At 47.0% G+C, this 26,663-nt stretch overlaps 8 protein-coding genes and 1 non-coding gene across 9 annotated transcripts; 3 read left to right on the plus strand and 6 right to left on the minus strand.

Annotated features, from left to right (window-relative positions):
• Window positions 1-592: 592 nt before the first annotated feature.
• JR316_0000081 (putative NAD-dependent malic enzyme 2) lies at window positions 593-2,885 on the minus strand (the record flags this gene model as incomplete). Its single annotated transcript, XM_047885897.1, has 7 exons — window positions 593-986; window positions 1,043-1,657; window positions 1,716-1,841; window positions 1,895-1,947; window positions 2,009-2,112; window positions 2,327-2,489; window positions 2,547-2,885. The coding sequence occupies 7 exons, from the start codon at window positions 2,883-2,885 to the stop codon at window positions 593-595; spliced, it is 1,794 nt and encodes a 597-aa protein (XP_047753643.1).
• Window positions 2,886-3,132: 247 nt separating this feature from the next.
• Window positions 3,133-4,517, minus strand: JR316_0000082 (2-oxoglutarate-dependent dioxygenase; the record flags this gene model as incomplete). The annotated part of the gene is made up of 7 exons (XM_047885898.1): window positions 3,133-3,183; window positions 3,241-3,454; window positions 3,510-3,598; window positions 3,662-3,733; window positions 3,790-4,147; window positions 4,196-4,318; window positions 4,375-4,517. 7 exons carry the CDS (start codon window positions 4,515-4,517, stop codon window positions 3,133-3,135), a joined length of 1,050 nt encoding a protein of 349 aa, XP_047753644.1.
• Window positions 4,518-5,276: 759 nt separating this feature from the next.
• JR316_0000083 (Peroxisomal membrane protein LPX1) lies at window positions 5,277-6,573 on the minus strand (the record flags this gene model as incomplete). The annotated part of the gene is made up of 7 exons (XM_047885899.1): window positions 5,277-5,363; window positions 5,419-5,506; window positions 5,560-5,732; window positions 5,782-6,025; window positions 6,077-6,179; window positions 6,233-6,391; window positions 6,444-6,573. 7 exons carry the CDS (start codon window positions 6,571-6,573, stop codon window positions 5,277-5,279), a joined length of 984 nt encoding a protein of 327 aa, XP_047753645.1.
• Window positions 6,574-7,676: 1,103 nt separating this feature from the next.
• On the plus strand, window positions 7,677-9,223 carry JR316_0000084 (Taurine hydroxylase-like protein SAT17; the record flags this gene model as incomplete). Its single annotated transcript, XM_047885900.1, has 5 exons — window positions 7,677-8,037; window positions 8,090-8,558; window positions 8,607-8,891; window positions 8,954-9,115; window positions 9,190-9,223. The coding sequence occupies 5 exons, from the start codon at window positions 7,677-7,679 to the stop codon at window positions 9,221-9,223; spliced, it is 1,311 nt and encodes a 436-aa protein (XP_047753646.1).
• A 9,136-nt stretch (window positions 9,224-18,359) lies between these two features.
• Window positions 18,360-19,367, minus strand: JR316_0000085 (Peroxiredoxin-like 2C; the record flags this gene model as incomplete). Its single annotated transcript, XM_047885901.1, has 7 exons — window positions 18,360-18,406; window positions 18,463-18,507; window positions 18,569-18,650; window positions 18,700-18,860; window positions 18,923-19,031; window positions 19,138-19,169; window positions 19,232-19,367. The coding sequence occupies 7 exons, from the start codon at window positions 19,365-19,367 to the stop codon at window positions 18,360-18,362; spliced, it is 612 nt and encodes a 203-aa protein (XP_047753647.1).
• Window positions 19,368-19,604: 237 nt separating this feature from the next.
• Window positions 19,605-20,861, plus strand: JR316_0000086 (uncharacterized protein; the record flags this gene model as incomplete). Its single annotated transcript, XM_047885902.1, has 7 exons — window positions 19,605-19,835; window positions 19,889-19,941; window positions 19,995-20,068; window positions 20,129-20,377; window positions 20,430-20,524; window positions 20,584-20,752; window positions 20,806-20,861. The coding sequence occupies 7 exons, from the start codon at window positions 19,605-19,607 to the stop codon at window positions 20,859-20,861; spliced, it is 927 nt and encodes a 308-aa protein (XP_047753648.1).
• A 172-nt stretch (window positions 20,862-21,033) lies between these two features.
• JR316_0000087 lies at window positions 21,034-21,117 on the plus strand. The gene has a single exon. It is a non-coding gene; the product is annotated as a tRNA-Trp (tRNA).
• A 67-nt stretch (window positions 21,118-21,184) lies between these two features.
• On the minus strand, window positions 21,185-22,480 carry JR316_0000088 (WSC domain-containing protein; the record flags this gene model as incomplete). Its single annotated transcript, XM_047885903.1, has 8 exons — window positions 21,185-21,237; window positions 21,296-21,442; window positions 21,504-21,542; window positions 21,599-21,693; window positions 21,746-21,911; window positions 22,068-22,225; window positions 22,268-22,386; window positions 22,451-22,480. The coding sequence occupies 8 exons, from the start codon at window positions 22,478-22,480 to the stop codon at window positions 21,185-21,187; spliced, it is 807 nt and encodes a 268-aa protein (XP_047753649.1).
• Window positions 22,481-22,989: 509 nt separating this feature from the next.
• Window positions 22,990-26,171, minus strand: JR316_0000089 (Poly [ADP-ribose] polymerase 2; the record flags this gene model as incomplete). Its single annotated transcript, XM_047885904.1, has 22 exons — window positions 22,990-23,049; window positions 23,109-23,259; window positions 23,319-23,359; window positions 23,422-23,494; window positions 23,548-23,570; window positions 23,621-23,679; window positions 23,736-23,774; window positions 23,828-23,928; window positions 23,985-24,205; window positions 24,266-24,298; window positions 24,346-24,412; window positions 24,463-24,560; window positions 24,613-24,659; window positions 24,713-24,768; window positions 24,827-24,855; window positions 24,911-25,008; window positions 25,057-25,074; window positions 25,127-25,229; window positions 25,283-25,385; window positions 25,437-25,524; window positions 25,584-25,638; window positions 25,692-26,171. 22 exons carry the CDS (start codon window positions 26,169-26,171, stop codon window positions 22,990-22,992), a joined length of 2,043 nt encoding a protein of 680 aa, XP_047753650.1.
• Window positions 26,172-26,663: the final 492 nt, after the last annotated feature.

Genomic DNA, 26,663 nt, shown 5'->3' on the forward strand with positions numbered 1-26,663 from the left:
GTGAAATTGTCTTACAATGCAGAGGTTTCGTTATGACAATCCGATCCAGAATTCCAGGCGTTCCGAGATTCTTAGTCAAGGACTATGTCGTGGTATCGGCGCTTAATTTCTTCGAGTTGGGGCAGTTTAGGGCTTATACTAGCAAAGATGTCAACCTAGAAGACGTTGGGTCAATCTCATCCTTTACAAATACAAGTGTATACTGCGGAGGATGGTGTGCAAAAAACAAACAAGAACCCACCAAACTGGTCGTTGATATGGGCGTAAGTCGTGCAAAGGTCGTTTACAAGTTGTTTATTATGATTTAAAAGATACAATGGGCACTGAGAGTTGGTGGATACGTTTGGGTGAGAAATGCGACTATGACGGTGGTTCGACCTTGTTACTTATTATTTACCGCGAATTCGAACCAGTATGACGTCACAGAGTCATGCGTAATGTTCCTGCCGTTGATCCGATCTAATCTAATCTAGTGCGCGGTAATCTCCACCTTTTTCGACTTGGTGAAAATAGACCTGATACGCACAGAATCGAGCACATCATATAGACACATTGAGTAGCGTCAGAAATTTTTCTTTCTAGTTACAGACATTTACGCATCGTTCAAGCCACTTGGGTCATAAATGTACTCTGGATATATCGGAACCCATACCATCTTCTCTGCTCTCCTGCGCACTTCTTGGACAGCCTTCTCCCTTTCCTCGTCCGTACTTCCAGACCAATCAGCTGTAGAGGTACCCTCTCGAACAGCCTGTTCTGCAACGGTGACTCCAACTTCAAAATTCACCTGAGGGGAATCTCCAAAGTCGGGTAGCAGTGATGCACCATTATACTCTCCATCATCTGTACTGCTGATAGCAGGGGAAAGCGCTGCTAGGCGCTTGGCTCCTGCAATAAGCATGGTATCTGTCACTTTCCTCGAATTTGACAATATAGATCCAAATCCGAGCCCGGGGTATATCAGTGCATTATTGCACTCTGCAATACTACAACAATGTCATGATTAGTGCGCGATTGTTGGATAACCGAGTTTCTGACGTACAAAAATTCCATGTCCTTCCCATCAACCTTCATCTTGACGCTCTCAAAGGGGCTCCCCGTGGCGATAAGTGCTCTTCCATTGGTCCAATGCATCAAATCTTTCGGTACCGCCTCAGCCAACCGGCTAGGGTTCGACAGTGGTAAGATGATCGGATGAGCACCCTCATCCAACCCATCCATCATCGCCTCAACAACCTCCTTTGAGAACGCGCCCGCAGAGGTCGAACATCCAATCAACACCGTCGGCCTAACCTTCTTCACAACCTGCAAAAGTGAGACATGCTCCTCATCCTCTCCCCAACCCTCATCAGCTGGCCTGACAAACTCTCGCGTATGTTCAGTGACGCTTTGGTCCCTCAGGTTCTCGTGTAGGAGTCCAACGCGGTCGATCATCCAGAAAAGCCGATTGGCTTCGGCGCGGGAGAGCCCGTCGGCGGAGACGATGGCGTCGCGCAGCTGCACTGCGATGCCCATGCCCGCAGAGCCTGCGCCGAAAAGTATGTAGCGCTGGTCGGAGAGCTTCTTTTTAGTGGGCGATGAAGCAGATTCGCGACCTCGGCTGGAGACACGGATTGCTGACATTATACAAGCAAGGGTTACAGCCCCCGTCCCCTGACTACATGAGTAAATGTCAGTTCACGAGCTGTGCACTGACAGGAAAAGTATGGTAGTACATATCATCGTTAAATACCGCATGAGTGTCACGGTATCGGTCAAGAATCCGGTGTGCATTGGTTACTCCGAAGTCCTCGAAGTGCAAAAGACAATGAGGATGGTATTTCCGAACAAGTTGAACAAATCTTGTTAATGGTCATCTCTGTGCTCAGACGGGCCAAAAGATCAAACCCCTTACTTGTCGACAAATCTGTCATAATCTTCTCCTCGAATGCGCCTCTCTGGCCAACCCTATATCAAATTTAGCATTTCAATTATCTGCGTTATATTTCAGTGGCATGTGGGAACGTACCACGTACAGAGGATCATTCAGAAGGTCCTCGTTGTTCGTACCCACGTCTAGTGTGACGCTGAGAGACTTGGACGGATCGATTCCACCAATAAGACTAGACGCGTCTAGAATGAGCGAAAAACTGGATTATCTCCTCATTAATGCTTACGTGTAAATCACAGATTTAGCTGTAGATATCTGATGCATCTGTAAACATCCCGAGGGAAATTTTCTGAAGATAAGCACTTACACCAATGCCCTAACCGTTGCAAGAAATGGTCAGAGAACGATGTTGAGAATGAAAATAAAGATATGTGCTGACCCCAACGCCTTGATCACCAATGCCGAGGATAGCCTCTGCATCTGTAACCACAATCAATTCAATATCGCGTCCGCGAGTCTGCTCGAGAAACATCTCCTCCATAATATCTTCATCAGGGTACGACAAGAATAATCCATCGCTTCTACGAAAAACATGGGAGTAGGATGCGATAGCCTCTGCCTGGTATCAATCACGGTATCAGAATTCAATCATGACTTGTAGATAACGCCGACATACTTCAGTGGGCGTATAGATAATGGGGATCAGCTCCTTGAGGTGACGCGCCAGCAGCGAGTAATACAGCACCCAGTTCTGATCTTTCAAACTCTGTAAAAACGTGTTCTTGCGTATCGGGGTGTCCCGCTGATTGAGCTGTGCGTACGCGCGCTCACATTGCTCGTCGAGGCTGTTTGTCCTATACGGAAGCCGCCCCTCCAGTCCGAAGGTTTTCCGCTCTTTGAGTGTGAACCCGGTTCCTTTGTTGAACCGTGGGTTCTCGAGGAGAGCGTGCCCGCGCAGGGCTATGCGGAGGGCGGGTATGAGGTTTGCGGGTTTGTGAACGTTGAGAGCAGCCATGACGGTGGTCGCGAAAGCGCAATGTATGACGAAATTGATCTTGACATTCAGGAGTCCGTGCGAAAAATAACATGTCAAAGCAGAGGAATAACCTTGTGTTTGCAACATTTCAATACTTTATTTGAGACATTCATGTTTGCAGTTGGAGGTGTAAAATGTATTCAACAAGCGTTTTCAGTACTGCAGAATCTGAGTATTCGACGAGTCGGCATGAAAATGAACATAGTAAAGTGTCTTCTTGTTTTCATCAAACTTCGATTTGTTCTGTTCCACGACTCGCCATCCAGGTTTCTGGTCCCTGTAACCTTCGTTAAGCAAAGATAGCAAAGGTCCGATAGTATGACCAAATACTCACTTTTCTGTTATTGATACGCTGGTTCTTGATCCTCCTAGAAAACCATTCGAACGCGGTAGATCCGGTTTCATACTTTCCAGGAGGTGCTGAGCGGACGGATTCAGCGATCGTGGGACTGTCTTGTGTCAGTGCCGTCAATACGGACGAGTTGCCTGGTCTCGTAAAGAACACAAGTGACCAGCGTTCAAGTCCAGACTGCTGGCCTGGCGGAGGTCTGAGTAGATCCTAATCAATGAAAAGACAAAGAACTAGAGGAATGTAGAACGTACACCACTCTGTGCAAGTTAGAGCGGAGGATACCTCCACTGAAGATAGCTAATGCATCACCGATATTGCATATCGCGTGGTTGGGAATAGGCTTTCCAGGACCAAAATTAGGTCAATCACCGCATCAAGCAAGAAAATGATGATTACCACCAACCTTAACGTATTGCCATGACTCGGCACCTGGGACGAATACTTGGAGACCTCCTAAGCGATTGTGAAGGAACGACTGATAGAAAGAAAGATTAGTACAAGAGGCCCCACGACGCTGCCACATTTACTCACAAGTGTTCCAAAATCAGTGTGGCTCCCAATGGCTTGCTTGTTTAGATTAGAGATGGGCGGGTTTTTGATGAGCCGAGCTTCACTTCCACTATACTCCTCAGCAGAATGGAAGCGAAGGAGCGTACCGGCGGGGAGGCCAAGTCGATCGTTAAACACCTCAAGAAGCGTGTTATTCACCTCCAGCGACTTTTTGACGAATGGTACGACCGTCGTATGCATTTGGGCATTCACTGTCTCTGGGTACGCTCTTCTGGCCTGTTTGGGCCACGCCAAAGCGTCATCCTTTGCAACATTGAGGAATTCAACTGTGTCGCGTTCCCCTGTGGCGTCGACTGCGTTTGCGCCCGCAGCTTTGTAGCTGTAATACGATTAACGTTGGAATAAATAATATAATGAAACCACTTACCCAAATGACATCCCATCATCTCCTTGTTCGAACTTCATCTTCTCTTCCGTCGGTAAGGCCATAACCTCGGCCCCAAGCGTAAACATTCTGTCCACAAACTCGTCTGCACCATGGTTCTTCAGGCTGTGGTGACGGCACGATGTGAACGCATACGATGGCCAAGTAGCACGACGACTTACTACCAAAATCCAAGTTTCGTTCCAGCTTCCCATAATCTTTCTATTTCTCCAGCATCCCGAGCCTTGATGAGTTCATAATCAATTACAAGGAGCGGGTGGGTAGGTACATCGTCAGGGAAAGGTGGATATGCTAAGGCGGGCATTGTCGCTGAGTGAATTGAAGTTGAGTTAGTGTCAAGATGACGAAATATGTAGGAGTCGACGCAGCCAACGCACCCACGATTTTGAGGTATCTTCCCTTTGCATTCTATTTATATGGAAACGGTGCGTCACAAGGTCGCCCCAAATACTCGTTCTATCCGCTTTGGCTGCATTCTTGGCCAAGATGCCCGGGAAACAAGTACATATATAGTCAAGATGAAGCTTTTATTAGCTCATAAAACTGACTGCATAGCATGTACAGTGATGGTTCTAATAAAGGATACCACTGATGAGTTTCGAGTGTTCTTAAATGATATTTTGTAAACTGACATACCAATTGTTATCAGTGAGAAATAGGCTTCTAAGTTCTAACTTTCTCCAAGAACTAACATGTCCTGCAGAACAAATACATAGAATACACAAATCGACATGGTCTGAGTCAGGTCTGAGTTGAAGAGGATGCACTTGTTGAAATAATCGGGAGTTGAGTCGTGCGTGCGTTGGCGTGCGTCGTTTTATTGTCGTGGGAAGACATTATGTACACAGATTTCGGGTTGCGGCATAATTTAATAGCCGGGGTGAGCTTGTAACTCTGCTTCAGCTAATCCAATTCCAAGTAAGGCGTTTGCTATAATTATTGAAGCCAGGTAATTCGTCTTGAGAAAGTGGTCCGTACTTTAGATATAGTATAGAACATTTAAATGTAAATACGAAAAATGTAACGATGCAGAATTCCCGACGACATGCAACTCTTCACTAGGTCAGAGTTTCGCCCTTGGAAACTTTGCCAAAGGTCTGAGGATATTGGCGAGAGCATTGGCGACCAAGTCGGGCTGTTCCTGGACCACCTTCAGATAATACATGTAAGGAGCATTGTGGGAGTAAAGAAAGGCAGTAACTGACCATATGTCCGGCATCTTCAATCTTGGTAACGGATGCCACAACACGGCCTTCCGAAGCATCGCTTAACGATTCTTGGATGAATTCAGGCCTGCAAAACCCATTAATGAGCGGTAATCTGATTATGATTCCGTCAGTACTTACACAAGGTCTCCTTGAGTTCCCCAGATAACATGAATGGGCACGGAATGGCAGACTTTAGCCAATTGAATTGCGCCTACAAAATGAGGATCCATGTCAAGATAGGACACAGCTTCGTGCTGTTTGTCCCATTTCAATCTCACTCCGCCGTCAGGCGAGTCCTCGAGGGCGTGTTTCTGGAGAACCATCAATATCAAGCTAACACCAAACAAAATGACAACATACAGCCATAAGACGCACAACACGTTCGTCCCAAGTATCCCATGGTATACGCTTCCTGAAGTAGTCGAAAGCTTGCTCCCTCGAACGCCAATGATCACGTCTGGTTTTGGTAGCGGCGACGGCAAAATCGATTCTGGCCATTCGGTCCTCCCGGTGGGAATCAAAGACCGGTTTTGTTGAGATTGTTGGTTCTACAAGAACGATGGATGCGAATCTTTCTGGTGAAATAGAGTTTGTTAAATGTATTCTATTGTGTATTAGCCAACGGCAGGTATGTGGAAGCGTAAATCTGACATACGAAACTGCGGCTCCCGCTGAATGGCCAACAGGAACAATACGATGTCCATTCATCAACGGAGACTTGACAAACCAAGCAACGGCGGTGGTCCATTCATAGGCAGCTGGGAGTTGTGGCTTTGGTAATTGTGTGGAATGACACAGTGTAGACACTCACAGATGACCCCATGCATACTCTTCAACGCCTCCCGATTCAATACCGCCGAGTCACCATGACTCTGCCAGTCGAATGCCCATGCCTCTCTCAGAAAATAAACACCTTCCGTCCTTTCGATGTGAAAAAGCCTGTCTATGATGGGCTCCCATTGCTCCTTGTCTATAAATAAGGAGTGTTAGATGAATCAGCGTGATCATACTGTGCGACTTACGAGATCCGACGCAATGCATGAACAGTAAAGTCAGTCCAGAGCGGCGACCTTGATCGTTTGAGTATGAATATCGCTTCGCAGCTATCTTCAAGTTAGAGGGCGCTTCGAACGCAAAAGTGTCAATGTTCATTATGGCAGTTTAGTTGACTTGACCGCAAGGTATAGGTTGGACGTTAAGTAGCCAAATTCCCTTGAATGTGAAGACTGCAGGGTTCGTTTTCACGGCGTAACCGTCGCTCCGGGAAGGGGTCGAGATATATCCTACAGTCCTATCACGTGTAGCGTTCATGTTCCTCTGTAATAGTAGCACTTCTGTCTTCCATGGACTGCTCAAAAGCCGTCAGAGTATCTTCCAACGGAAAGCTAGCAAGTTCCAATAATCGAACGAGGACTTGAAGGGAAGAGGCTGCTGTGGGAATGGAGAATCAAGAATGTTCAGGAGCATCGCGGATCACACTTGAAGCGGAGAATCAAAGTATCCAATGGTCGTCCGATGGTGTAACAGTGACATGTTGAACAACATATTTATACTTCCACAGACTCGAAATTCCTTGGATCGACGTAATCAGACACACTACCTTCAAACAGTGGCATATCTCTAACCAGCGCATCAAAGCCTCGCTAGAGCATCTGCACCACCGACGCAAAAATCGAGGGTAGACAATGGTTTGAGTTCTTTTGCTTTTGACTAAATATGTCAACAGCAACGAGTAAAGGTATGTACACCTCCATGACTAACCACTATACACAAAATCAACCTTGCCGTCTTCTGTTCGATATAGATGACGTTTTAGGCGGTTTGCATCAACTGGTGCTTCTGCCGTCCATGGTGGCCATGGTCTTTGGTGGATCAAGTCGAAGACGCCAATCGGTACGGGTTCCACTGTATCATTGATTACGCTAAACTCATACTTCCCCATTCATTCAGATTTCTGGGACCGGACTCCTTGTTCTAACTCATACCACAATCTAACTCCGCTCAGGGCACGAACACTGCAGTCAAGAAGTCGTGGTTTTGCTGTCAAATTACTCAGCATACTGCGTATGACTTCCTTTTTGTTTGAAGACTCGTTTTAAATGGTGGAGAAAAGTGATAAAACGCGGCGCACGTGAGTCGGATGACCCACTCATCTCACAAACGCCATCTTACACCATTTCCATATCTTCTTGCCACCAGACTTTATCTTAAAAGCGTGTAATCTGAATGGGCAAAATTCTGAGAATCAATCCAGCATGACCGCCCTTGTTGAACGCGTCACTGATCTACTAAGTTCCAATCTTAGCATTTCCTCTCCGGAGGCGGCAACGACTAGAACTGCAGCGACGACTGAATCCATAGAGGCACCTGTATCTGGCTCACAGCAACCTGACATAGAGTATCACCCAGACGAAGCGAAATGGAAGGCCAGAACTGCCCGCCGCCTTGCGGAGGACCCTACGCTTCCTCAGCAATCGCTTCCAGAAGGGTTCCCGAAGCACCTTGATTCACCTTTGGTTTGGGAGGGAAAGGACTGGACTGAGGCTTCGCAGTGGGAGTATACATTAACTGCCGAACACTTGAAAGAAATCGATGATGCTGTCAAGCATTTCAGAGGTACGTTGTTCTGCTTATAATAGAAGTCGTCTCTGACCTGACGTTCATTAAGCATTGGATAAGCCTTTCGGTTACATATCCCCTGCCACATTTCCCCTTCCAACTTTGGCCCCCGTTTTGTCCGAATTAGCACACGAGCTTCACAATGGGCGTGGTTTCTTTGTCCTTCGGACCATTCCAGTGGATTCGTACTCTCGAGAAGACAATATTCTCATATACGCGGGCATTTCCTCCTATGTTGGCGGTAAACGTGCTGTTCAGGATGCTGGCAATATCGTCGTTGGCCACATCAAGGATTTGAGCGATACAAACCCACTCAAAACCATTGGCGCGCCTGCTTATACCACCGACAAGCAAGTTTTCCACACTGACATCGGTGACATAATATCCCTCTTTGTCCTTGAAACCGCTGCTCAAGGAGGAACATCGCGAATAAGCAGTAGCTGGAGAGTTTATAATGAGCTCGCTGAGACTAGACCAGATCTTATCAGAACTCTGGCTGAGCCGTGGCCTTTTGATACGTACGCGTTTTTTATCCATGCTAATTTTCTTGGCCTCATGTTATCCAGTTTCGGGGTAGGTGATGGATATACAAAGCGGCCCTTGCTTTTCTATCACGACTCCAAAATTATTATTCAGTATGCACGTCGTGTCTTTACTGGATATCTCGGCCTTCCGCGTTCACAAGGCATCCCACCCATCACTGAGGCGCAAGCAGAGGCACTGGATGCCATTCACTTCCTCGCCGAGAAGCATTCACTCGGCCTCAGCTTCCAAAAAGGTGACATACAATACATCAATAATCTCAGTATCTTCCATGGAAGGGATGGATATGTTGATGCACCAGACCGTCGGTAAGTGGTCTTTACTTCCTCTATCTTTCCTTGATTTTTATTTATTCACATCTATTTTGTAGTCGTCATCTCCTTCGCCTGTGGCCCCGCAACGAAGAACTCGCATGGAAGATTCCAGACGAACTCCAGCATGTCTGGAAGCGACTTTACGAAACTGCAACCCCAGACAACGAACAGTTCCCCCTGGAACCTGAAATTCTTAAGAAAACGAAGGGAGGTGCAGTGTATGTTTGATCATACCGTGCGTTTGTGCAATGATTATGCTGTATCTTATCTTGTATACCTATCCAATGGTCAGCCCCTTCGAGTTGTTCGTCCTTTCGTCAATATAAGAGACTATCACGTGTGATTTTTCTAATATAAACAACCTTGCATTTGAAGGTGTGACGAAGAAGCAATATCACATCATCCTGAGCCTTTGGAAACGATATTAATTGAAGGCGGAACGCGAATCCATTGGAGCTTCTCTATTCATTTCGACCATGACTTCAATTCGAGACGCATCAATTGAGCAACCGCGTTCCACGGCTTCCTCCTTGAAGAACCACTTTGTACCCAGCTCTGGAAACCAGCCTGATATTTCATATCACCCAGATCGTGAGAAGTGGATCCAACGCACTGCGTGGAGGCTGGCACAGGACCCTTCTCTCTTGTCTACTCCTTTACCAGCCGGTTTTCCAAACAAACTCCAATCGCCCTTGGTATGGGAAGGAAAGGACTGGAAAAACGAAGCTCAATGGGTTTACACTCTCACTTCCGACCATTTGAAGGAGATAGACAATGCTCTCCGTCATTTTCACGGTGCGAGATTTAACTCAATCTTAGGTATGGGGAAGTAGTTAATCGAATCTCTTTTCTGTCGATAGCTCTAGGAGTGCCATATGGGCTCATCTCTCCAGAAACATTCCCCCTGCCTACCCTTGGGCCCATTTTAACGGATCTCGCTTACGAGCTCCATGAAGGTCGAGGGTTCTTTGTTTTGAGAACCATACCCGTCGACTCTTACTCACGACTCGATAATGTCCTCATCTACGCTGGTATATCATCATATGTTGGAGGTACGAGAGGACTTCAAGATAAAGACGGTGGTGTCCTTTCCCATATAAAAGATCTATCCCAGTCGCATTTAAAAGGCGCTATTGGTGGTCCTGCCTACACGACCGATAAGCAGGTGTTTCATACCGACCAGGGCTCCGATATTGTGTCACTTTTTGCACTTCAGATAGCTGCAGAAGGTGGTGTATCCAGGATAAGCAGCAGTTGGAGGGTGTATAATGACCTCGCGGAGAACCGCCCTGACTTGATTCAAACCCTCGCTCAGCCATGGGTAGTAGACGAGTCAGAATTCTGTTTTGTTTGTTCAAATACCTGTGCTAAAGACAATTGCATATGCTAGGTTCGGACGGGATCCTCCTTTCACAGAGAGACCTCTTCTTTATCATCTGGACTCCAAGATAATTATTCAATATGCACGCCGATACTTCACCGGCTTCCAATGTCATGATATGACCACACACGTGATCCCGCGCTGTTATCCTCCTTCGTAGATACAGTATATCCTTTAGCTTTGACCACTTCGTTATTAGGTATGTACTACTGGTACATACTCCATTCTTTATATAACTTCGTTATTAGGTTACCTTTCGTGCTGCATTGCAGACCACAGTGAGAACCTTACACTTGGTCAAAGCTCTTATACGTTCAACCCGTTTCCTTCCGGAGAAATTTTTTTTTTCGGCATTTGCGCCTTTGGGGCTTCTTTCCAGCATGCCGGATGGGAATTCCACTACGATAGGAGAGGGCGAGCATCCGCCGCCACCCCCCACGATCACCAATCCTATTGCGCAGGAGGTTTATACGGCCTTGGAGGTGTTGCTTGCACCCAGGTTGTCCGAGTTGGAGCGAGGCCTGGAGGAGGCGGCAGAGGGTTTTTCTCGTCTAGAGGTGCAGAACCAGGAACTCCGCGCTGCGTTGGCGGCAACCGAGCAACGACTTGATGCCGTGAGCGCCGCTCGTGCTCGTCCCTCTCGGATGCCGAAAGTTAATCCTGCCACGGTGTTTGATGGGACAAGCAAACAGAAAGCGGAGGAGTGGGTTCAGCAGATATCGGTTAACCGCCACTTTGAGGAGTTTTCCAATGATGCGCAGTGTATTCTATGGGCGCAGTCTTATCTATCTGGGCAGGCATACTCGTGGTCGGCAGTCATTACACTCGGCGACGCAGAGGGTGGAAATTCCGAACTCCGTGAAAATTGGGATGCATATCTGGCAGCATTCAAGGCCACATTCTGCTCTCGTGACTCGGCACGCGATGCTACACAGCGCCTCTTGGGCTTCAAGCAGGGCCAGAAATCCGATACCCAGTACATTACTGAGTTCCGCGAGTTGGTTGCTCGGTTGCCAGTAGCAGATAGGACTGGGACATTTGTGGATGCGTGTTTCTGGGCTGGTTTGTCTTTACAAACCAAGCAGCTTCTGGCTCACTCAGACTTCAAGGGGGCAGAGGAAGCCCAGGCAATTCTTTTGCGTCGCGAAACACGACATGCAGACATTGCAGCAGAACTACGACGTCACGCTCCTCACCCACACCGCAGTCCTGCAGTGCCTACACCTGCTATTGCACGGTCAGCTTTACCTTCAGGAACTCATGCTGTTCAACCCCGCCCTGCTCAGGCATCCCTTCCTCCTGCTCCACGTGATCCTAATGCTATGGATGTTGATGCGGCCCGGCACTTACCTCGGAAATGCTATCGATGTGGAGAGAGTGGTCATGTTCGTGCCAACTGTCCATCTACTGTTGCTCGGCTGCGGGCAGGGCTTTTAGAGGAGGTCACAAAGGTGCTTGAAGCACATGGATTGGGAACAGTTTCCTCCGAGCCACCCATAGCGGAACCTGCAGCCCCCGAGCCGGGTTTTGTGTAGGGTTGCCTTGCCTTGTCGCTGCAAGTGCAACCCAGAACAGGTTTTCTGTACTTACGCCTCCAAATAAATTGGTTTTGACTGGTCCAAATCAGACTGTGCCTCGCCGCCGTCGTTGTCGGACCCGCCGTGCAGCTGTGATTCATGCTCGTTCTCCTCGATCACAGTTTTCTTCCTTTGAAATTCCAATTACTATTCATGTACACAAAACCGCGACACCCAATGTGCCTACCATTATTGATACTAGGGCAATGCTAGATTCGGGCGCTAGCTGCTGTTTCATTAATCCACGTTTTGTGGAGCAACATGGCCTAATTTCAATCCCAAAGAAGAGGAGCCTCCGTTTGCGCACAATTGACAACTCTGAAATCAAGTCGGGTCTTATCACTCATGAAGTCCACCTCAAGGTTTTCATCGACTCACATTCGGAATTGCTAGTATGCGATGTTACTGATATTGGGGATGACAACCTTATATTTGGGATTAACTGGCTACGGCGACACAATCCGGTGGTAGATTTTGACCGCTCTACCTTGGATTTTACTTCGGAATACTGCAGGCAGAGGTGCTTACCTTTGCCGGAGGCCATAACTGCTGCAGCTGCTTCACCTTCACCTGGAAGGCTGCGTAAGCGACTGCTAGAAAGGCAACGCCGCCGTGCACGCCAGCACGCACGGGAGGCGAGACGTACTGGGTTGGAAGTTGAGGCTGATGATGTGGAGAGGTTGAAGCTGTTACATCCAGTCCGGCAAAAACCAGGCCGTAAGACACCTCACACGCATAGCCAGTGCCGCCAAACCAACACATGTGGCGCTACGGGCCGACTTCGCATTCGGAGGGAATCTCTGCACTTTTTAAAATGTTCGCGTGCAAGTTGGACACAGATGACACGTGACCTACAGGCAGATGCACTTCGTGTTGCACATGCAGAGATTGCAAAAGCTTTGGAGCATGCAGTGCAACAAGAAGAGGCAGGTGGGGTGGTTGAGGGTGTGTCCTTGGAACAGTGCTGGGATGGAGAATCACACCGTGGATGCCAGGGGCCAGGTATTCGTGCTGCCGCCAGTCATTCAGTATCACAGCGCCTGGCAGAGGCTGCAACTCCTGCAAAAGCTACTGGCTCAGTTGAAGATTTAGTGCCTGCAGAGTTTCACGAATTTTTGGATGTCTTTGATAAGGGTCGGTCCGAACGGCTTCCGGCCCATAAGCCCCATGATTTGGCGATTGAGTTAGAGGGCAATGTGCCACCTCCTGTTGGCAAGCTATACCAGATGTCAGCAGCAGAGCTTCGGGCACTGAAGGAATTCATTGATGACAACCTCAAGAAGGGTTATATACGGCCCTCCAAGGCCCCGTGTGGAGCTCCTGTTTTCTTTGTCAAAAAGAAGGACGGATCTCTCCGTCTTGTGGTGGATTTTCGTGCACTCAATGCCATCACGCGGCCCGATGCATACCCAATTCCTCTCTCCGCTGAACTCCTAGACCGTCTCAAGGCAGCAAAGGTTTTCACTACCTTAGACATGCGATGGGGTTACTACAATGTGCGCATACGGGAAGGTGATGAATGGAAGACTTCTTTCCGGACCCGTTATGGCCAATTTGAATTTTTGGTTATGCAGTTTGGTCTTCGCAATGCTCCGGCTGCCTTTCAGCGCATGGTTAATGATCTATTCCATGACCTTGTCGACATTAATGTGGTACTCTACCTGGACGACATTATTATCTTCTCTCAAGACCCTTCAAAACACGACGAACAGGTTAAGGAAGTCTTGCGTCGCCTTCGGAAAGCAGATCTGTTTCTGAAACCAGAGAAGTGTCAGTTCCGCACGACAGAAGTGGATTATTTGGGATTTCGTATCTCACCTGGTTGTGTTGGCATGGACCCAGTCAAGGTCAGCGGGGTAACGGATTGGCCAGTGCCACGCAATGTTCGGCATGTTAGTCGCTTCCTTGGCTTCTGTAACTTCTATCGCCGCTTTATTGCAGACTATGCCAACATTACCCGCCCACTGGAGAATTTGAAGCGGAAAGACATGGCTTGGAGGTGGGGTGATGTGGAGCAAGCGGCGTTTGCACAGTTGAAGCAAGCATTTATACAAGCACCAGTATTGATGCTGCCGGAAATGGAGGCGCCATTCCATGTTGAGACGGATGCATCAGATTTTGCTGTAGGAGCCATCCTGTCGCAGAAGGATGCAGCTGGTGATTGGCGCCCCGTGGCTTACTTTTCAAAGGCTATGCAACCCGCAGAGCGCAACTATGATGTTCACGACAAGGAGTTGTTAGCTGTTGTGCGTGCTCTTGAAGTCTGGCGACCATACCTGGAGGGCAACCCCTTCTGTATTGATATATTTTCTGATCATCGCAACCTGGAGTTCTTCATGACAGCTCGTGATTTGAATCGCAGACAGGCGCGGTGGAGCCTTTTTTTGAACCGTTTTGTCTTCAAGATCCACCACCGGCCTGGCCGTTTGAGTGCAGGTCCAGACGAGTTGTCTCGTCGTGCTGACCACATCCACGGGATGGCCCGTGACAATGCTGCTATGGAGATCTTGCCAGCAGAGAGGCTGGGGCAGGATTCCAATGATGGTGGTGGTGGTACGGTGTTGGGAAAGCGAGGTGTGGTGCTGGAGCTGCGTTGTTGTGGTATGTCCAAGGTGGTGGCTAGGGTGGGGCAAGTTATACGTGCCGACAAGGAGATTATGGACAGGATACGTACAGTGTCTCGTAAGGACCCCAAGTTGGATCTCATGTGGGATTTACCTAACGCTCCCGGCCTTGTTCAACGTCGGCTGAAGGACTTTGTGGTGGATGATGGCGTGGTGCGGTTTCGTGGGCTGGTGTATGTGCCCAATGACGAGGAATTGAAGCGTTGGATTTTGCAGCTGTATCACGATGCGATCCCGGCAGGCCACCCTGGTATCTCAAACACGCTGGAGCTGGTGTCACGGAACTACTATTGGCCAAGGATGTCAGAATTTGTTGCTCGGTATGTTGATGGATGTGATACTTGCCAACGCACCAAGCCCCGTCGACAGAAACCCTATGGAAAGCTACAACCCCTTGAGGTGCCTGCAGGTCCTTGGCAGCACATTTCCACCGATTACATTGGGCCGCTGCCACCATCGCAGGGATACGACGCGGTTCAGGTGGTCTGTGACAAGTCAACAAAGCGTGCCCACTTCCTTCCGGCACACACCACCGATGGTGCAGTAGAAATGTGTGACACCTTCATAGACCGGGTATGGTCTTTGCATGGGACTCCCAAGAAGATTGTGTCGGACATGGGGCCACAATTTATTGCGAAATACACAAAACGTTTGTGGGAACGTTTGGGTATTAAGCGCGCGATGTCATCCGCTAATCACCCACAAACCGATGGTCAGACAGAGAGGGTTAATCAGGAATTGGAAATTTACCTGCGCGCGTACGTCGACTACTACCAGGACGACTGGGTGCAGTGGCTTCCCTTTGCAGAGTTTGCCTACAACAACAGACACCATACAGCAATAGGGATGTCCCCATTTTTTGCTGAATACGGCTATAACCCATCGTTTTCCGTGGATCCTGTGAATTCGCAATCAGTTCCACGCGCCGACGAGAGGCTGGAGCGCATCCACAGGGTGCAGGGCGAGCTGCAGGCAATTCTGACACTCACCGCGGAGAGGATGAAGAAATTTCACGATGATTGGGTGGATGAGGCACCCGACTACATCCCTGGTGATCGTGTCTTCTTGGAACGCTCTGACCTGCGCTCATCGCGCCCTAACAATAAATTGGATTTTCGTCGTTTTGGGCCTTTCCGTATTGCACAGAAAGTCTCCGATTCTGCATATCGATTGGAGTTGCCTGCTGGTTGGGCCATTCACGATGTTTTCCATGTCTCGTGCTTGATCCCAGCTCGTACGGACACCATTCTGGGCAGACGACAGTTGCCGCCGCCGCCTGTGTTAATGCCCGGCGGCGAAGAGCGTGAAATTGAGCGCATACTGAGGGAGCGGCGGACGAGGGGTGGTGTTGTGGAGTTTTTGGTGAAGTGGCTTGGGTTTGACGAGAGCGAAAACGAGTGGATTCCAGAGTACGGCATGCAAAATGCACGCAGATTGGTGGCAAAGTTTCGTCGGGAGGAAGCTACGAGGGGTAAGGTCAAGATTTCGCGCAAACAGGGAGTCTCACGACGGGTGAACACAGAGGGAGGGGCTGTGGAAGGGGTGTTGCAAGGACGTCGTCGAGGGCGTCCTAGGACAGTTGGCTGACGTGGCCTGTGGTTCTTTTTTTTTCTCTTCCTCTCTTCTTTGGCGTGCCGGCCGTTCGATCTATTTTTAGTTTCTTTCTTTCTTTGATATTTCGTGCTTTCTTTTGTCTTTCTATTTCTCCTCTTCATTTCTCTGTCTTCAAGAGGGGGTGTGGTGTCATGATATGACCACACACGTGATCCCGCGCTGTTATCCTCCTTCGTAGATACAGTATATCCTTTAGCTTTGACCACTTCGTTATTAGGTATGTACTACTGGTACATACTCCATTCTTTATATAACTTCGTTATTAGGTTACCTTTCGTGCTGCATTGCAGACCACAGTGAGAACCTTACATCCAAGGTCTGCCCAGATCCTCAAACATCGCACCAATTACAGAAGCGCAAGCTGAGGCTTTGGATGCCCTTCATTTTCTTGCTGAGAAGTATTCCCTTGGGCTGAACTTTCAGAAGGGCGATATTCAATATATTAACAACTTGAGTATATTCCATGCCAGAGACGGTTTCAAGGATGACCAAAATAAGACGTGAGCACAAGTCATTTTTCATTCGGGCCTTGCAATGATAACTTTCTTAACTTTTTTTTACATATCTCAGCCGGCACTTACTCCGACTATGGCAAAGAAACGAAAAATTAGCCTGGAAACTACCAGACGAGCTGTTGCCTCTCTGGAAAAAAACTTTCGACGTAACTCCAGAGCAGCAGACATTCGCTTTGGAACCTGTGATAAGGGACGCGGTGAGGGGCAAGAATTAAAACAATTTTTTGTAACTACAAGGCTCACTGGTGACTGGGACCTCTCGAAGAGCTCAACTCTCCACTGTCTTATAATTTAGTGTTTGTAGTAGGAATCTTAAAAGCTTCAGCCACGCTCACGAGCTTTGGTCTTATTTTGTCCTGTTTTTCGAGGTGGGATATTCCGAGTCCGTTTTTGCCTTCCAAATCAATTTCAAATCATTTTCAACTCTATCCACATCGTGGTTTCCTATACTTTTTGTTCGTCTGCTGGCTCAGTGAACTTTTTAAACAGATATGGCGTTACGCGATTTCACCAAGCCAGGCTCTTGGTCTTCTAGACTTTACGACATCCTACGACCTGCGCCACACCCAATGGCAATTCAATTCGGGAACAGTCAAAGCAAATCTCGTCATTCAGCTGGTGAACTCTGGAGGCATGTTTTATCTTGCTCGATTTATCACGATTTGGCGGGCGAGAAAGAAGAGATGCAACTCGCCCGCGGTAGGTCTTGGCGGAGATTTGTTAGAATGGAATGCATGGGCCTTAGTGGATTACTATTCTATGAAATCAACCCGCCTCTTTCTTCTGGTGAAAATTCGGAGTCAGTGGATGGTAGGATAGTAGCTCCTGCAGTCGAAAATTGCCAATCATCTGCCCTCAACTTGACCCTGGAAAGTGTCTTCGGCAATCCTGACGATCCCGATGATTCTGGAATGGCGGTAGACGATTTACTGGATGCTGTTCATGCCCGCGTTGTCTACTTTCCAGCATATGCGTGTACTTCTTTCATAGTACGTATCAATACTTGCTGAACATACCTCAACCTCACGTCCTTGTGCTAGACTGGACAGGCAATGGCTGCTTTCTTTCGCGATCAACCATCCTTCAGACCTCGCCCCGCTCCAGAAGGATTTTCAGTCCCCACTTCTCAGACTATGGAACTTATTGATGCAGCCTCGAAACATGACGTTCTTCCCTCCGAAATATCTGAATCTACTGAGACACTATGTACAGAAGCGCATACGATGTCACTTTCTCCGTACTCGTGGCGGGCTATCTGTGGGGATCTTGCCGCTCTCGAAAAACTTGACCTTGATCCAGACGACCCGTACTCCGCACTCTGTGTTCGCACATCTTATAGCGTGCATAAGACTACCTCTTCTTCTCACGGTCTGTCGGATGAGGAAGATGGAAATGCAACGTTGTCTACTATTGATTCTACAGGTTCTTCGACGCCTCCACCTGCTTTGACGACAAGTTCAATGGCAACAGAGAGTTCTTTTTCCTTTAACTATCATCCTTTCAGGCGTTCTTTGCCCATCTATGCAAAAGATCATTCTATCGGGTTTAGCATCTGGACTTTGAAGCCGTCTAGCACTTCCCCAGCAGTAGTAAATGAAGGCGAGACAGTCATTTCTGCAACGCATAGTGAAGACGGTTCCTTTCTTAATTGCTCATTGTCGTATGCCGAAATCAGTAAAACAAACTAGTGCTAATTAAGGAAAGTCCAGTAGCATTGTACTTTATCTACCATTTCATATGTCCCACCACATCTAATAAACTACCCCAGCCTCTTTCATCAAGTCTTTTACCTCGACGTCTATTGTCATAAAATTTTATTGAGATAAATCGTTTTATAAAGGTGATCACACCTACGGTCCTCGGTATGCTTCATTCGAGAAGCGAATAGGCATGTCGATCCTAATAAAACAAACAATGAGTTTCAACGTCCAACAGATACCAACAGAATAGACAACTCTACCTGGTCCAAGAATAAACTCTCCTCCCAGCTGAGTGAATTTCCCTTGCTTTCCGACCTGCCATGGATGCTTAAATGGTCCCCTCTGCTCCTCAAATCAACCAATATCACATATGTAGGTATAATTCTCTTACCCAGAGGCTCATCATGAGATTTGAAAAAGCGCTAAGTGTTAGATAGCTCCTTTTTACTTCGCCAACTGGAGTTTTCTCGAGGCTTTCGATGTCCATTCCTAGTGCATGATATAGCTTCAGACTCGGGTCTGCGAAAAAAAGCCCGTTGAATTTGGTTGCCTCTACGAACTCTTTTAGCATGGCGGTTTTGAGACGAATGTTTTGGGAGGTGGAAGTTGAATACCCTTGTAAGACTTAATTGGGCCATAACCTCCGCACCCTATCACCACAATTCGAGTGCTTGCCTGAGTCAGCGCCTCTTCCGGTACCGATGCCAGAGCCTCTACATATAGCTAAGAAAGGTGTAAGATTGAGGAATGGACGGGGTTGTGAAAGATAATCACACCTGGCAAGACTTTCACCGACTTTAGCTGCGCAAATAAAACAAAATATTCCAACTGGCTTGTTACTCACCCCGCAAAAGAAATGTCCTTTGTAATTATTTTAGTTACCTTTCTCGAATTAAACAGCATCTAGATGTTGTACTGCTCACTTATGAACACAACAATCGTTTTTTGCTCGGCAAAGATTGTGCTGAACTTGACCTTGTTGCCGTCAATATCAAGTATGTCGCAATTTCCTGCTTCTTCAAGTGTCTTTTGATCAGGAAGCTCCTTTAAGTTTTTCATGGAGGTGATGGTACGAGAAAACGAGAGGTGGGAATTGAGCGATACTTCGTGCTATTTTGGGCTTCTGTCAAGTCCTACTGACTGACTTAGGGGCTTACCATCATCAAGGGCACGTGCCATCCATGTCTCGACGATTGTGGCAGCACGCCCGCTAAGACGTTCTCCATACATTTTCATCAACTCTTCTTAGCTTCCTGATTTCTTCAACCATCCAAAGCTTCAGATTCTCGAATACATATGGCACTACCCTCCGCTGGTCCAGAGGCTCAAAATGCCCTCTTCGAAAATCATTCGGAATCTGAACACGTACCTCCAACGTTGAAACGAGCCGTGCTGCGGATGCAATTCCCCCCGTCGTATGTTCTTGTCGGTGTATACAGGCTATTTACAGACAAGAACCTATACAAACCAGCATGGGATAAATGTAAGCATGCTACTAGGCGGGGCGCCATTGTAGGATCAATATGGGTGTGTTCAGTATTTTAAAACTTGAAGAAAGACCACTAATTGGTGCTCTCAAGGCCGCTCTGACGTTTTCAATCCAAAAGAAGTTCATCGAAATATTTCTCTCAAAGTTTGTGTTGTGTGTATCTCGATATGTCTCGTTGACTGACAGATTGTGACTAGCTCTCCAAGAATTACTGGCTTGTCGAGAGATGACACAGTTTTCGGATACCACGTTCCTTTCAGTTTGTATACTTGTAAGCAACTTGATATGCCATTTTTGCTGCTAATATGTACCAATGATCCTGATCCTGCAGACGCAACAATAATGATTCTTGGATCTCAAGTCACCTATATCCTGCGGTTCTTCCTTAGCCGAAACATTCGCATTGCACGCGACCGAGCATGGGACCAAACAGTGGCATCTCGAGGGAAGGGACCAGACTTTTGGCAGCCATACGTCGAAGAATGGGAAACTCCGCCAAACTTGAACCTCGAGACGAAACAGGATAAACTCATCAAGAAATGGCTAGGAGGGTGGTTCGGGCTTTTCGTCGTGAAGAGAGGTCAGTGCTACACATATTCATTCATATATTACCTTCATCCAACCTCCTCTAGTTCTTCTTTCACCCTTCCAGGTGTACCCATTTGTCGGGATGGTTGTGTCTGCCTGGTTCAAAGCTCTAGGAACTTCCCGGTTCCTACATCAACGGGTGAGATTATAACTCCCTTCTCTCCGTAGTTTTACTTACAAACTTATTGTGCCTTTTAGTATTTCCAAGCTAAGAAAATGACGGACAAGGAAATAGCAGTGTTCATGCAGGAGCGTAAATGGGACTATCGAATTTTCGGCTTTACTGCTGCTCTATTGGAAGGGATCCCCATTATAGGACTTGTTTTCACGGTTTCAAATCGTGTCGGAGCAGCAATGTGGGCTCACGGTAAATTTTTTCCCTTTTTGTGCCTCACCCTCGCACTGATGGAATCTTCATAGATCTGGAGAAAAGACAACATTACATCGCCGAAGAGCGTGGTCGAAAGAAAAACTAAGTGTATCTCACATATGTATGTTGTTTGTTATATTTACTAGAAACATTTCTTCTCCGGAGCAACTTGGCTTTTGTGCAATAATCGTGTCTTACTCCTCACATTTCAGTCTTGCCATAGACCCCTAGGTTCGTCGTCATTATTTCACGTGGACAGTCTGGTAGTCGTCGTGCACGGACCCCTAGCTCAGTCGTAGAGCGTGAGATTCCAGAAATGGTCTGTTTCCTCAAGGTCATCCGTTCAATCCGGGTGGGGTTCATGTTTTTTGGTAATTCTCTGTGTTCAACGGTATAAGATGGTAACAACTTTTATGTAAGTAAAAGTTGCTAGTCCCCTGTGTTATTGGTCCCATTTTCATGTGCTTCCAGGACAATCAAAACTGGAACACAAATTATCAAGTCCAGAGTCGAATGGGGTGATTGGGATAAGTCCTGTACCGGGAAGGGTGTATATTGACATGATATTCGGCCCTCCGCAAAATTCGTTCGAGTTGCCCGTACAAGGGATCATTTTTTGTGAACCGAATCCAAGGGCAGTACAATCGGTGATGGGATGTGCTGAATTTTGGATGGAGTTACCGCAATCTGTGTATGATTTTCATAATTAACCGCGTGAATGGATGTTGAAAAAAGAGGATAAACTCACAGCATTCGTCTCCTCCAGTCAACCCTGCTAGTGTGAAGCCTAATTATATCCAAGTTAGTTCCTGAAACTCTATTTTAGGCGCGTCGGTGACGGACCTGAATTGCCACATTCGGTGACACACCCCACAGAGGTGAGATTACCATGCAAGGCGGGCATGTTTACTGTCAATGCATGAGCTGTTGGTGAGTCGCTGTGAAGTAGTATTGAGCAGATGCATAGGTTTAAGAAATAGACAAACTCACTTGTAAAAATATGAAAATCTCCAGGAACCGACAGCAGTCAATGATGCGCCACCTGGCCATAGGAAGTTGGAGCAGCTGAATTGCGTTACTTCGTTGAAAAAGATGTTAAACAGAGGCGGGGTGCCGTCGGAAAGTCCGCAAGATTCTCGACGATTTCCAGGACATCCTACTCCAACAATCCCAGTGTTTTCACACTCTCCTCTGTCACTTTCAAAACAAGAAACGGGGTTGAAGATATTGGCGCAGCCTTTATTATCAGGCAACGAGATACACAGGATTAGCTCAATAATAGAAAGAGAAAAAATAGTGGTGAATGACTCACGGCATTCGGTACCCTTCAACCCAGCCATACGAGAACCTTGTCCATCGCAGAAAGCCACACAAAGTTCTATCGTCATGTGCACTGGATCAGTAAAAGCCGGTCCAGAGAGAAATTCTCTTTCCAAAGGCAAATCATTAAATGTGCAGTCGCTGAAAGTCCTATCAGCAAATATAACTGTATAGTTTTTGGATAGAACTGACGCAAGACATTGACTATTTCCAGACCACCCCGGTGGGAGTACAGAAGTATTTCCGATTAGAAATGGGAAAGGCGCTGCCGGAGTTTGTGGGGATCCCGATGCTGTTGTGAAAAGCCAGGCCTTGATTTGTTAGCAAAAATATTGAGCTTAACGTCTGGGAATTGACAGGGGAGAAGGGGCTTACAGTTAGCAAGGTCAGCGAAAGTGGAAACATTCTGGCTAAGAGATCGTCGATTAAACAACAATTCCTATGCATGTCTCGGAATCCACGCACGTTTATATGCAAAGAGACTTGACACCAGTGGGAAGTTGTACCTGTGCCTCTCGTTAGGCCCGCGGGAATAAAAAGAAACTTCTGTCGATAGTTTGAAAGCGTCAATCGAGTACGTATCTCAATCTGACAAACGTCGTACTTTTATGCAGAGACATTGTGATTAAGATTGTTCAAAACTCTGAACTATCACCGAACACATCAACCCCTGGATCATGCTTTGGCGAGGAGCCTTATGGCGCATTGTTTTATGGACTTATGTCAGCCGACAAGTTGAAAAAACTTATGCGGTTGAAATTTGGAATCAAGAAAAAGCGAAGCATGCGACAATTAGAATGTTTTACAACGTAAGCAGGGCCACATACAATTATGCCCACGTACAGAACAACAAAGGGATATTTTACCAGGGTAATACAACTTACACATACATGAACAACAGCTGTACATATCGTCTACATATCAACCATCAGAAGATAACGAAGGCGTATCTGAGAGGGATCGTATACAATATACTGGACAGGATAGCAATAGTGTTAGAGCATGATAGGTTTTAAAAGGATAATTTACATACCTCGTTGTACTGTAGGCAGATCCCTGGAATTCCAGTGACGTCTTTGCCAGGACCAGAGGGCATTTCGCATCCAGACAGCTCGGGGTGGTTCAATGCTGCCCCTGCGTCTTTCCACGCTCCAGGTTGAGTGCGTCCGAGACCCTTGGTAGCCCTGACAGAAAGCATTGTCAGCAAAATGCCAATTCAAACGCTGGGAAACATGCTACTCACATCTTTCCAGCCTTCTTGCACTCTTGATCGGCGTGGTAGCTCTGAAAGATCGGAAAGTGCCATTAGTTACGTAATATGTTCAGGGAAATGGAAAGAGACATACAGCATTGGTAAGTTCATGGAAAGGTTTGACCAACACCTCGCACAGAAGGAGGAGCCCGGTGTTATTGCTCAAGCTAAATTATATAGTGAGACAAAATTCAGAAATAAAGACAGCAATATGACGTACTATGCGTAGCAATAGTTTGCAGACTACAACAATGATTAATGAAATGTTGTAGGACCAGGGCAGACGGACCTACCTTGCTCATCATGTCGGCAAAGTAAACCCCTTTTCCGAACATATATCCAGTGACAGGAGCTAAAGACGTCGGTTGATTAACCAGAAGTTAATGCTACAACGTGCAAAAGATGTACCTTCAGGAGGAGCAATACGAAGCCCTTGCTTAAGAATACCTACGAATGACGTTCAGAGTCGATACACAAGGTAATTCCATATTTCAGCGTACCTGCAAAGTTGGTCGTTCTGGAACCATGCCATAAAAGAAGACGCTCCCCAGAGGCCACACTTGAAAAGTTCTTCGAATTCCAAGCCTGTGTTTCAGAGTCCCTGTTGGCATGTTAACTGGTGTACTGCTGGAAAGAAGGTGGAATAACGATGTATACCTTTCAACGCGGTATGCGTGGCGCACATTCACTGTGTATCTGTGGGTGGCGCCGTGCGTATCCCGTGCGTATTGAACTAGGCTATTGAACTCAGCAGAATCCTTAGGAACGGGTTCCATGCTTGTGAGGCCCAGGGAACGGAAGTGGGAGTCGATGGGATTGATGGGGTTGCCATCCGCATCCAATGTGCTTGTCGATGATATCAACTTGGATGCAATTTCCTTCATATTTACATTTTAGTTAGTCACTATATCGGAAACAAAGTGAACGAAGGTTTTTACCATGTCTCCAAGAGCATCAACAAGGTCCAGTTCCTGTTCATATAAGCGACGTTCTAAATTCCTTGAGAGAAAGAGTTTACCTTTTTGAGAGCTATCTCATTATCGATAACAACAGGCCTGTTTCGACCGAAGTCGTGAGGAATGACACTGTCGAAAAGGTGAGCAAACATGTCCTGGCATATGTAATCATATCTTACGAGTAGTAAGCGCTGCTGAGCTGCTCGCATGCTCGACGCATTCCGCCATATTGAGTAGCAGTAGGACCAGTAGGATTTTGGATCACATCTGCGAGAGTCTATATGTTTTTCTCATTAACAACGTTCCAAAAATCCAGTAGGAATACACACCTTGAGGGCAGAGAATCCGCTCAAGATCGTAGACTTCGCCAGTTTTCCTGTTATGTCGAGTAAGAAAAGGTGTAATATTCACAAACAAAATATTACAAACCTAATGGCAATTTTCTGGCATCGTAGTTCATGGACGAGAGATGGGCATCGATGATACTGTAAGCGTTATTTGGTAAGCAAGCTGCGCAAGGTTAAGGACCTCGTTGCTTTTCACCTCGTAGAAAACAGCAAATTACATAGTTCCTAGAAGATAATGGAATTAAAAAAGATAGAAAGACTCGCAAATGTAATGACTTACTTGAATCTCGGATGGAAGTTTCGAATCGGGGATAATAACTTCGTCTTTTGCAGCCTTCTGGTCGTCATCTTTGGATTCTTCGTCGCCATAATCTCGTTCTGTAGAAAAAAGGTCAGAAAGAATCTAAGAACGTCGATGGTTATTACCAAGCCATGTATATTTCCCTTGTATATATCAGTTTAGGTTCAAATATCGATAGTGGCGGATAACACACACCTGGTTTAGGAACCATGCCAACCCTCTGTTCCCAGGCAACAGCGGTCTTAGATCTGAATTGCTTCTTGAATTCGTTGACCGCTGTCGAAGAAGAGAAAGGGCCCTATTGTTGTTATATAGTTCAGTAAATGGCGACCACAGAGCAGTTAAAGTTACCTTGGTCTGTGTTTGACCATTCTCCCCGACACGACCCCAACGAGTGAACAAAGTGCAAGTGTTATTGTTTCCAATTGGGTGCAGAAGTTGAATAACATAGAATCTACATCCATTAGAAATCAAATACAATATTAACAAATGAGCGCAAACGCACTTGTTCTTGTTTTGGTTTCCACTGACATCTGTTTGGTTCAACATTGCGTCCCAAACTCCCTCTGTGTTGGAATATACTTGATGCGTATCTGCAAGATGTATCATTGTCAGAAATGAGCTTGCGGCTGTAAAACCTCAGAGCACTCACTGACACACCCGGACATGGCATCGACGGGCGCTGCGCCACGTTTCAAGACAGTGACCTTGTAGTAATACGTAAGTGAAGAACGTCTACTTTCTAAGAGATTGAACGCACCATCTTCTTGTCATCCACTGCGGGTTGAGCATCGTCTTTTTCGCCGCTATCTGGGGTAGCACCCTGTGTGTCTACAGCATCTTTGGCCTTGTCATCAACGGTTTGGCTCTTCGTTTTTGCGGAAGCTGGCTTGGGCGCTGCACCATCATCTTGGGTGGTAGTGGCCGAACGCTTCCCCTTCGCATTGTCGCTATCTTGCGTACCAGTTTGGGTGTTTATATCACTGTCAACTTTATCATCGGTAGTTTGGCTTTTCTTTGTTCTTTTGGAAGCCGGCTTGGGTGCTGCATCATCGGTAGTGGCCGAACGCGTCCTCTTCGCCTTCGGTTTGCTGTCCGTTTCCGCAGGCACGTCTGGTTGAGTTGTGGACGTGCCAGCAGTGCCAGCCGGTTGAGAGTTCGTAGCCGCCTTGATTCTTGAGCTCGAACGAGTAGGAGCCGGGACTGCGTCGTCAGCCGTCGCTTTTTTTCTGGGAGGCATCACAAAAATGAGTATAGGAGATGTGTGGTAGAGTAGATGGTAATGGTAATGGTTGAAGCAGGTTGAAGCCTGGGCGTCGGCGCGTTGTGTTCAACTTTTGATGGGCTACGGCTCTTTTTATAACAGCAACACGCGCCGTGCACGTGGTGCGTCGGGCCCGAACTTTGATACCGAAATGTCGGGAGCCGCCGCGCGCCCTAAAGCCATTTTGGAAATACCGACTTTCTTGGCGGGCGCAATCAACATGAGACAGGCACGAGTCAAACTTAGGGTCGAGTCAGAATGGTCATCATGATGAAATTCTGACTTATGGAAGAGTGTTTTCCCTTCATCTCTACGTCCGAGAGGCTAGTCACAATAGAAGCGTACAAGGTTCCCTAGTCAAATACATGGGATAAGGGGAGAATATATTTGGTGCTACTAACGAATATTATGGGCGTTATTGTAACTGCAAAGCTGAGCTGATAACTATTGATTAGTCTACCTTAAACC

Source organism: Psilocybe cubensis, chromosome 1 (genome assembly GCF_017499595.1).
Source record: "Psilocybe cubensis strain MGC-MH-2018 chromosome 1, whole genome shotgun sequence".
NCBI lineage: Eukaryota > Fungi > Basidiomycota > Agaricomycetes > Agaricales > Agrocybaceae > Psilocybe > Psilocybe cubensis.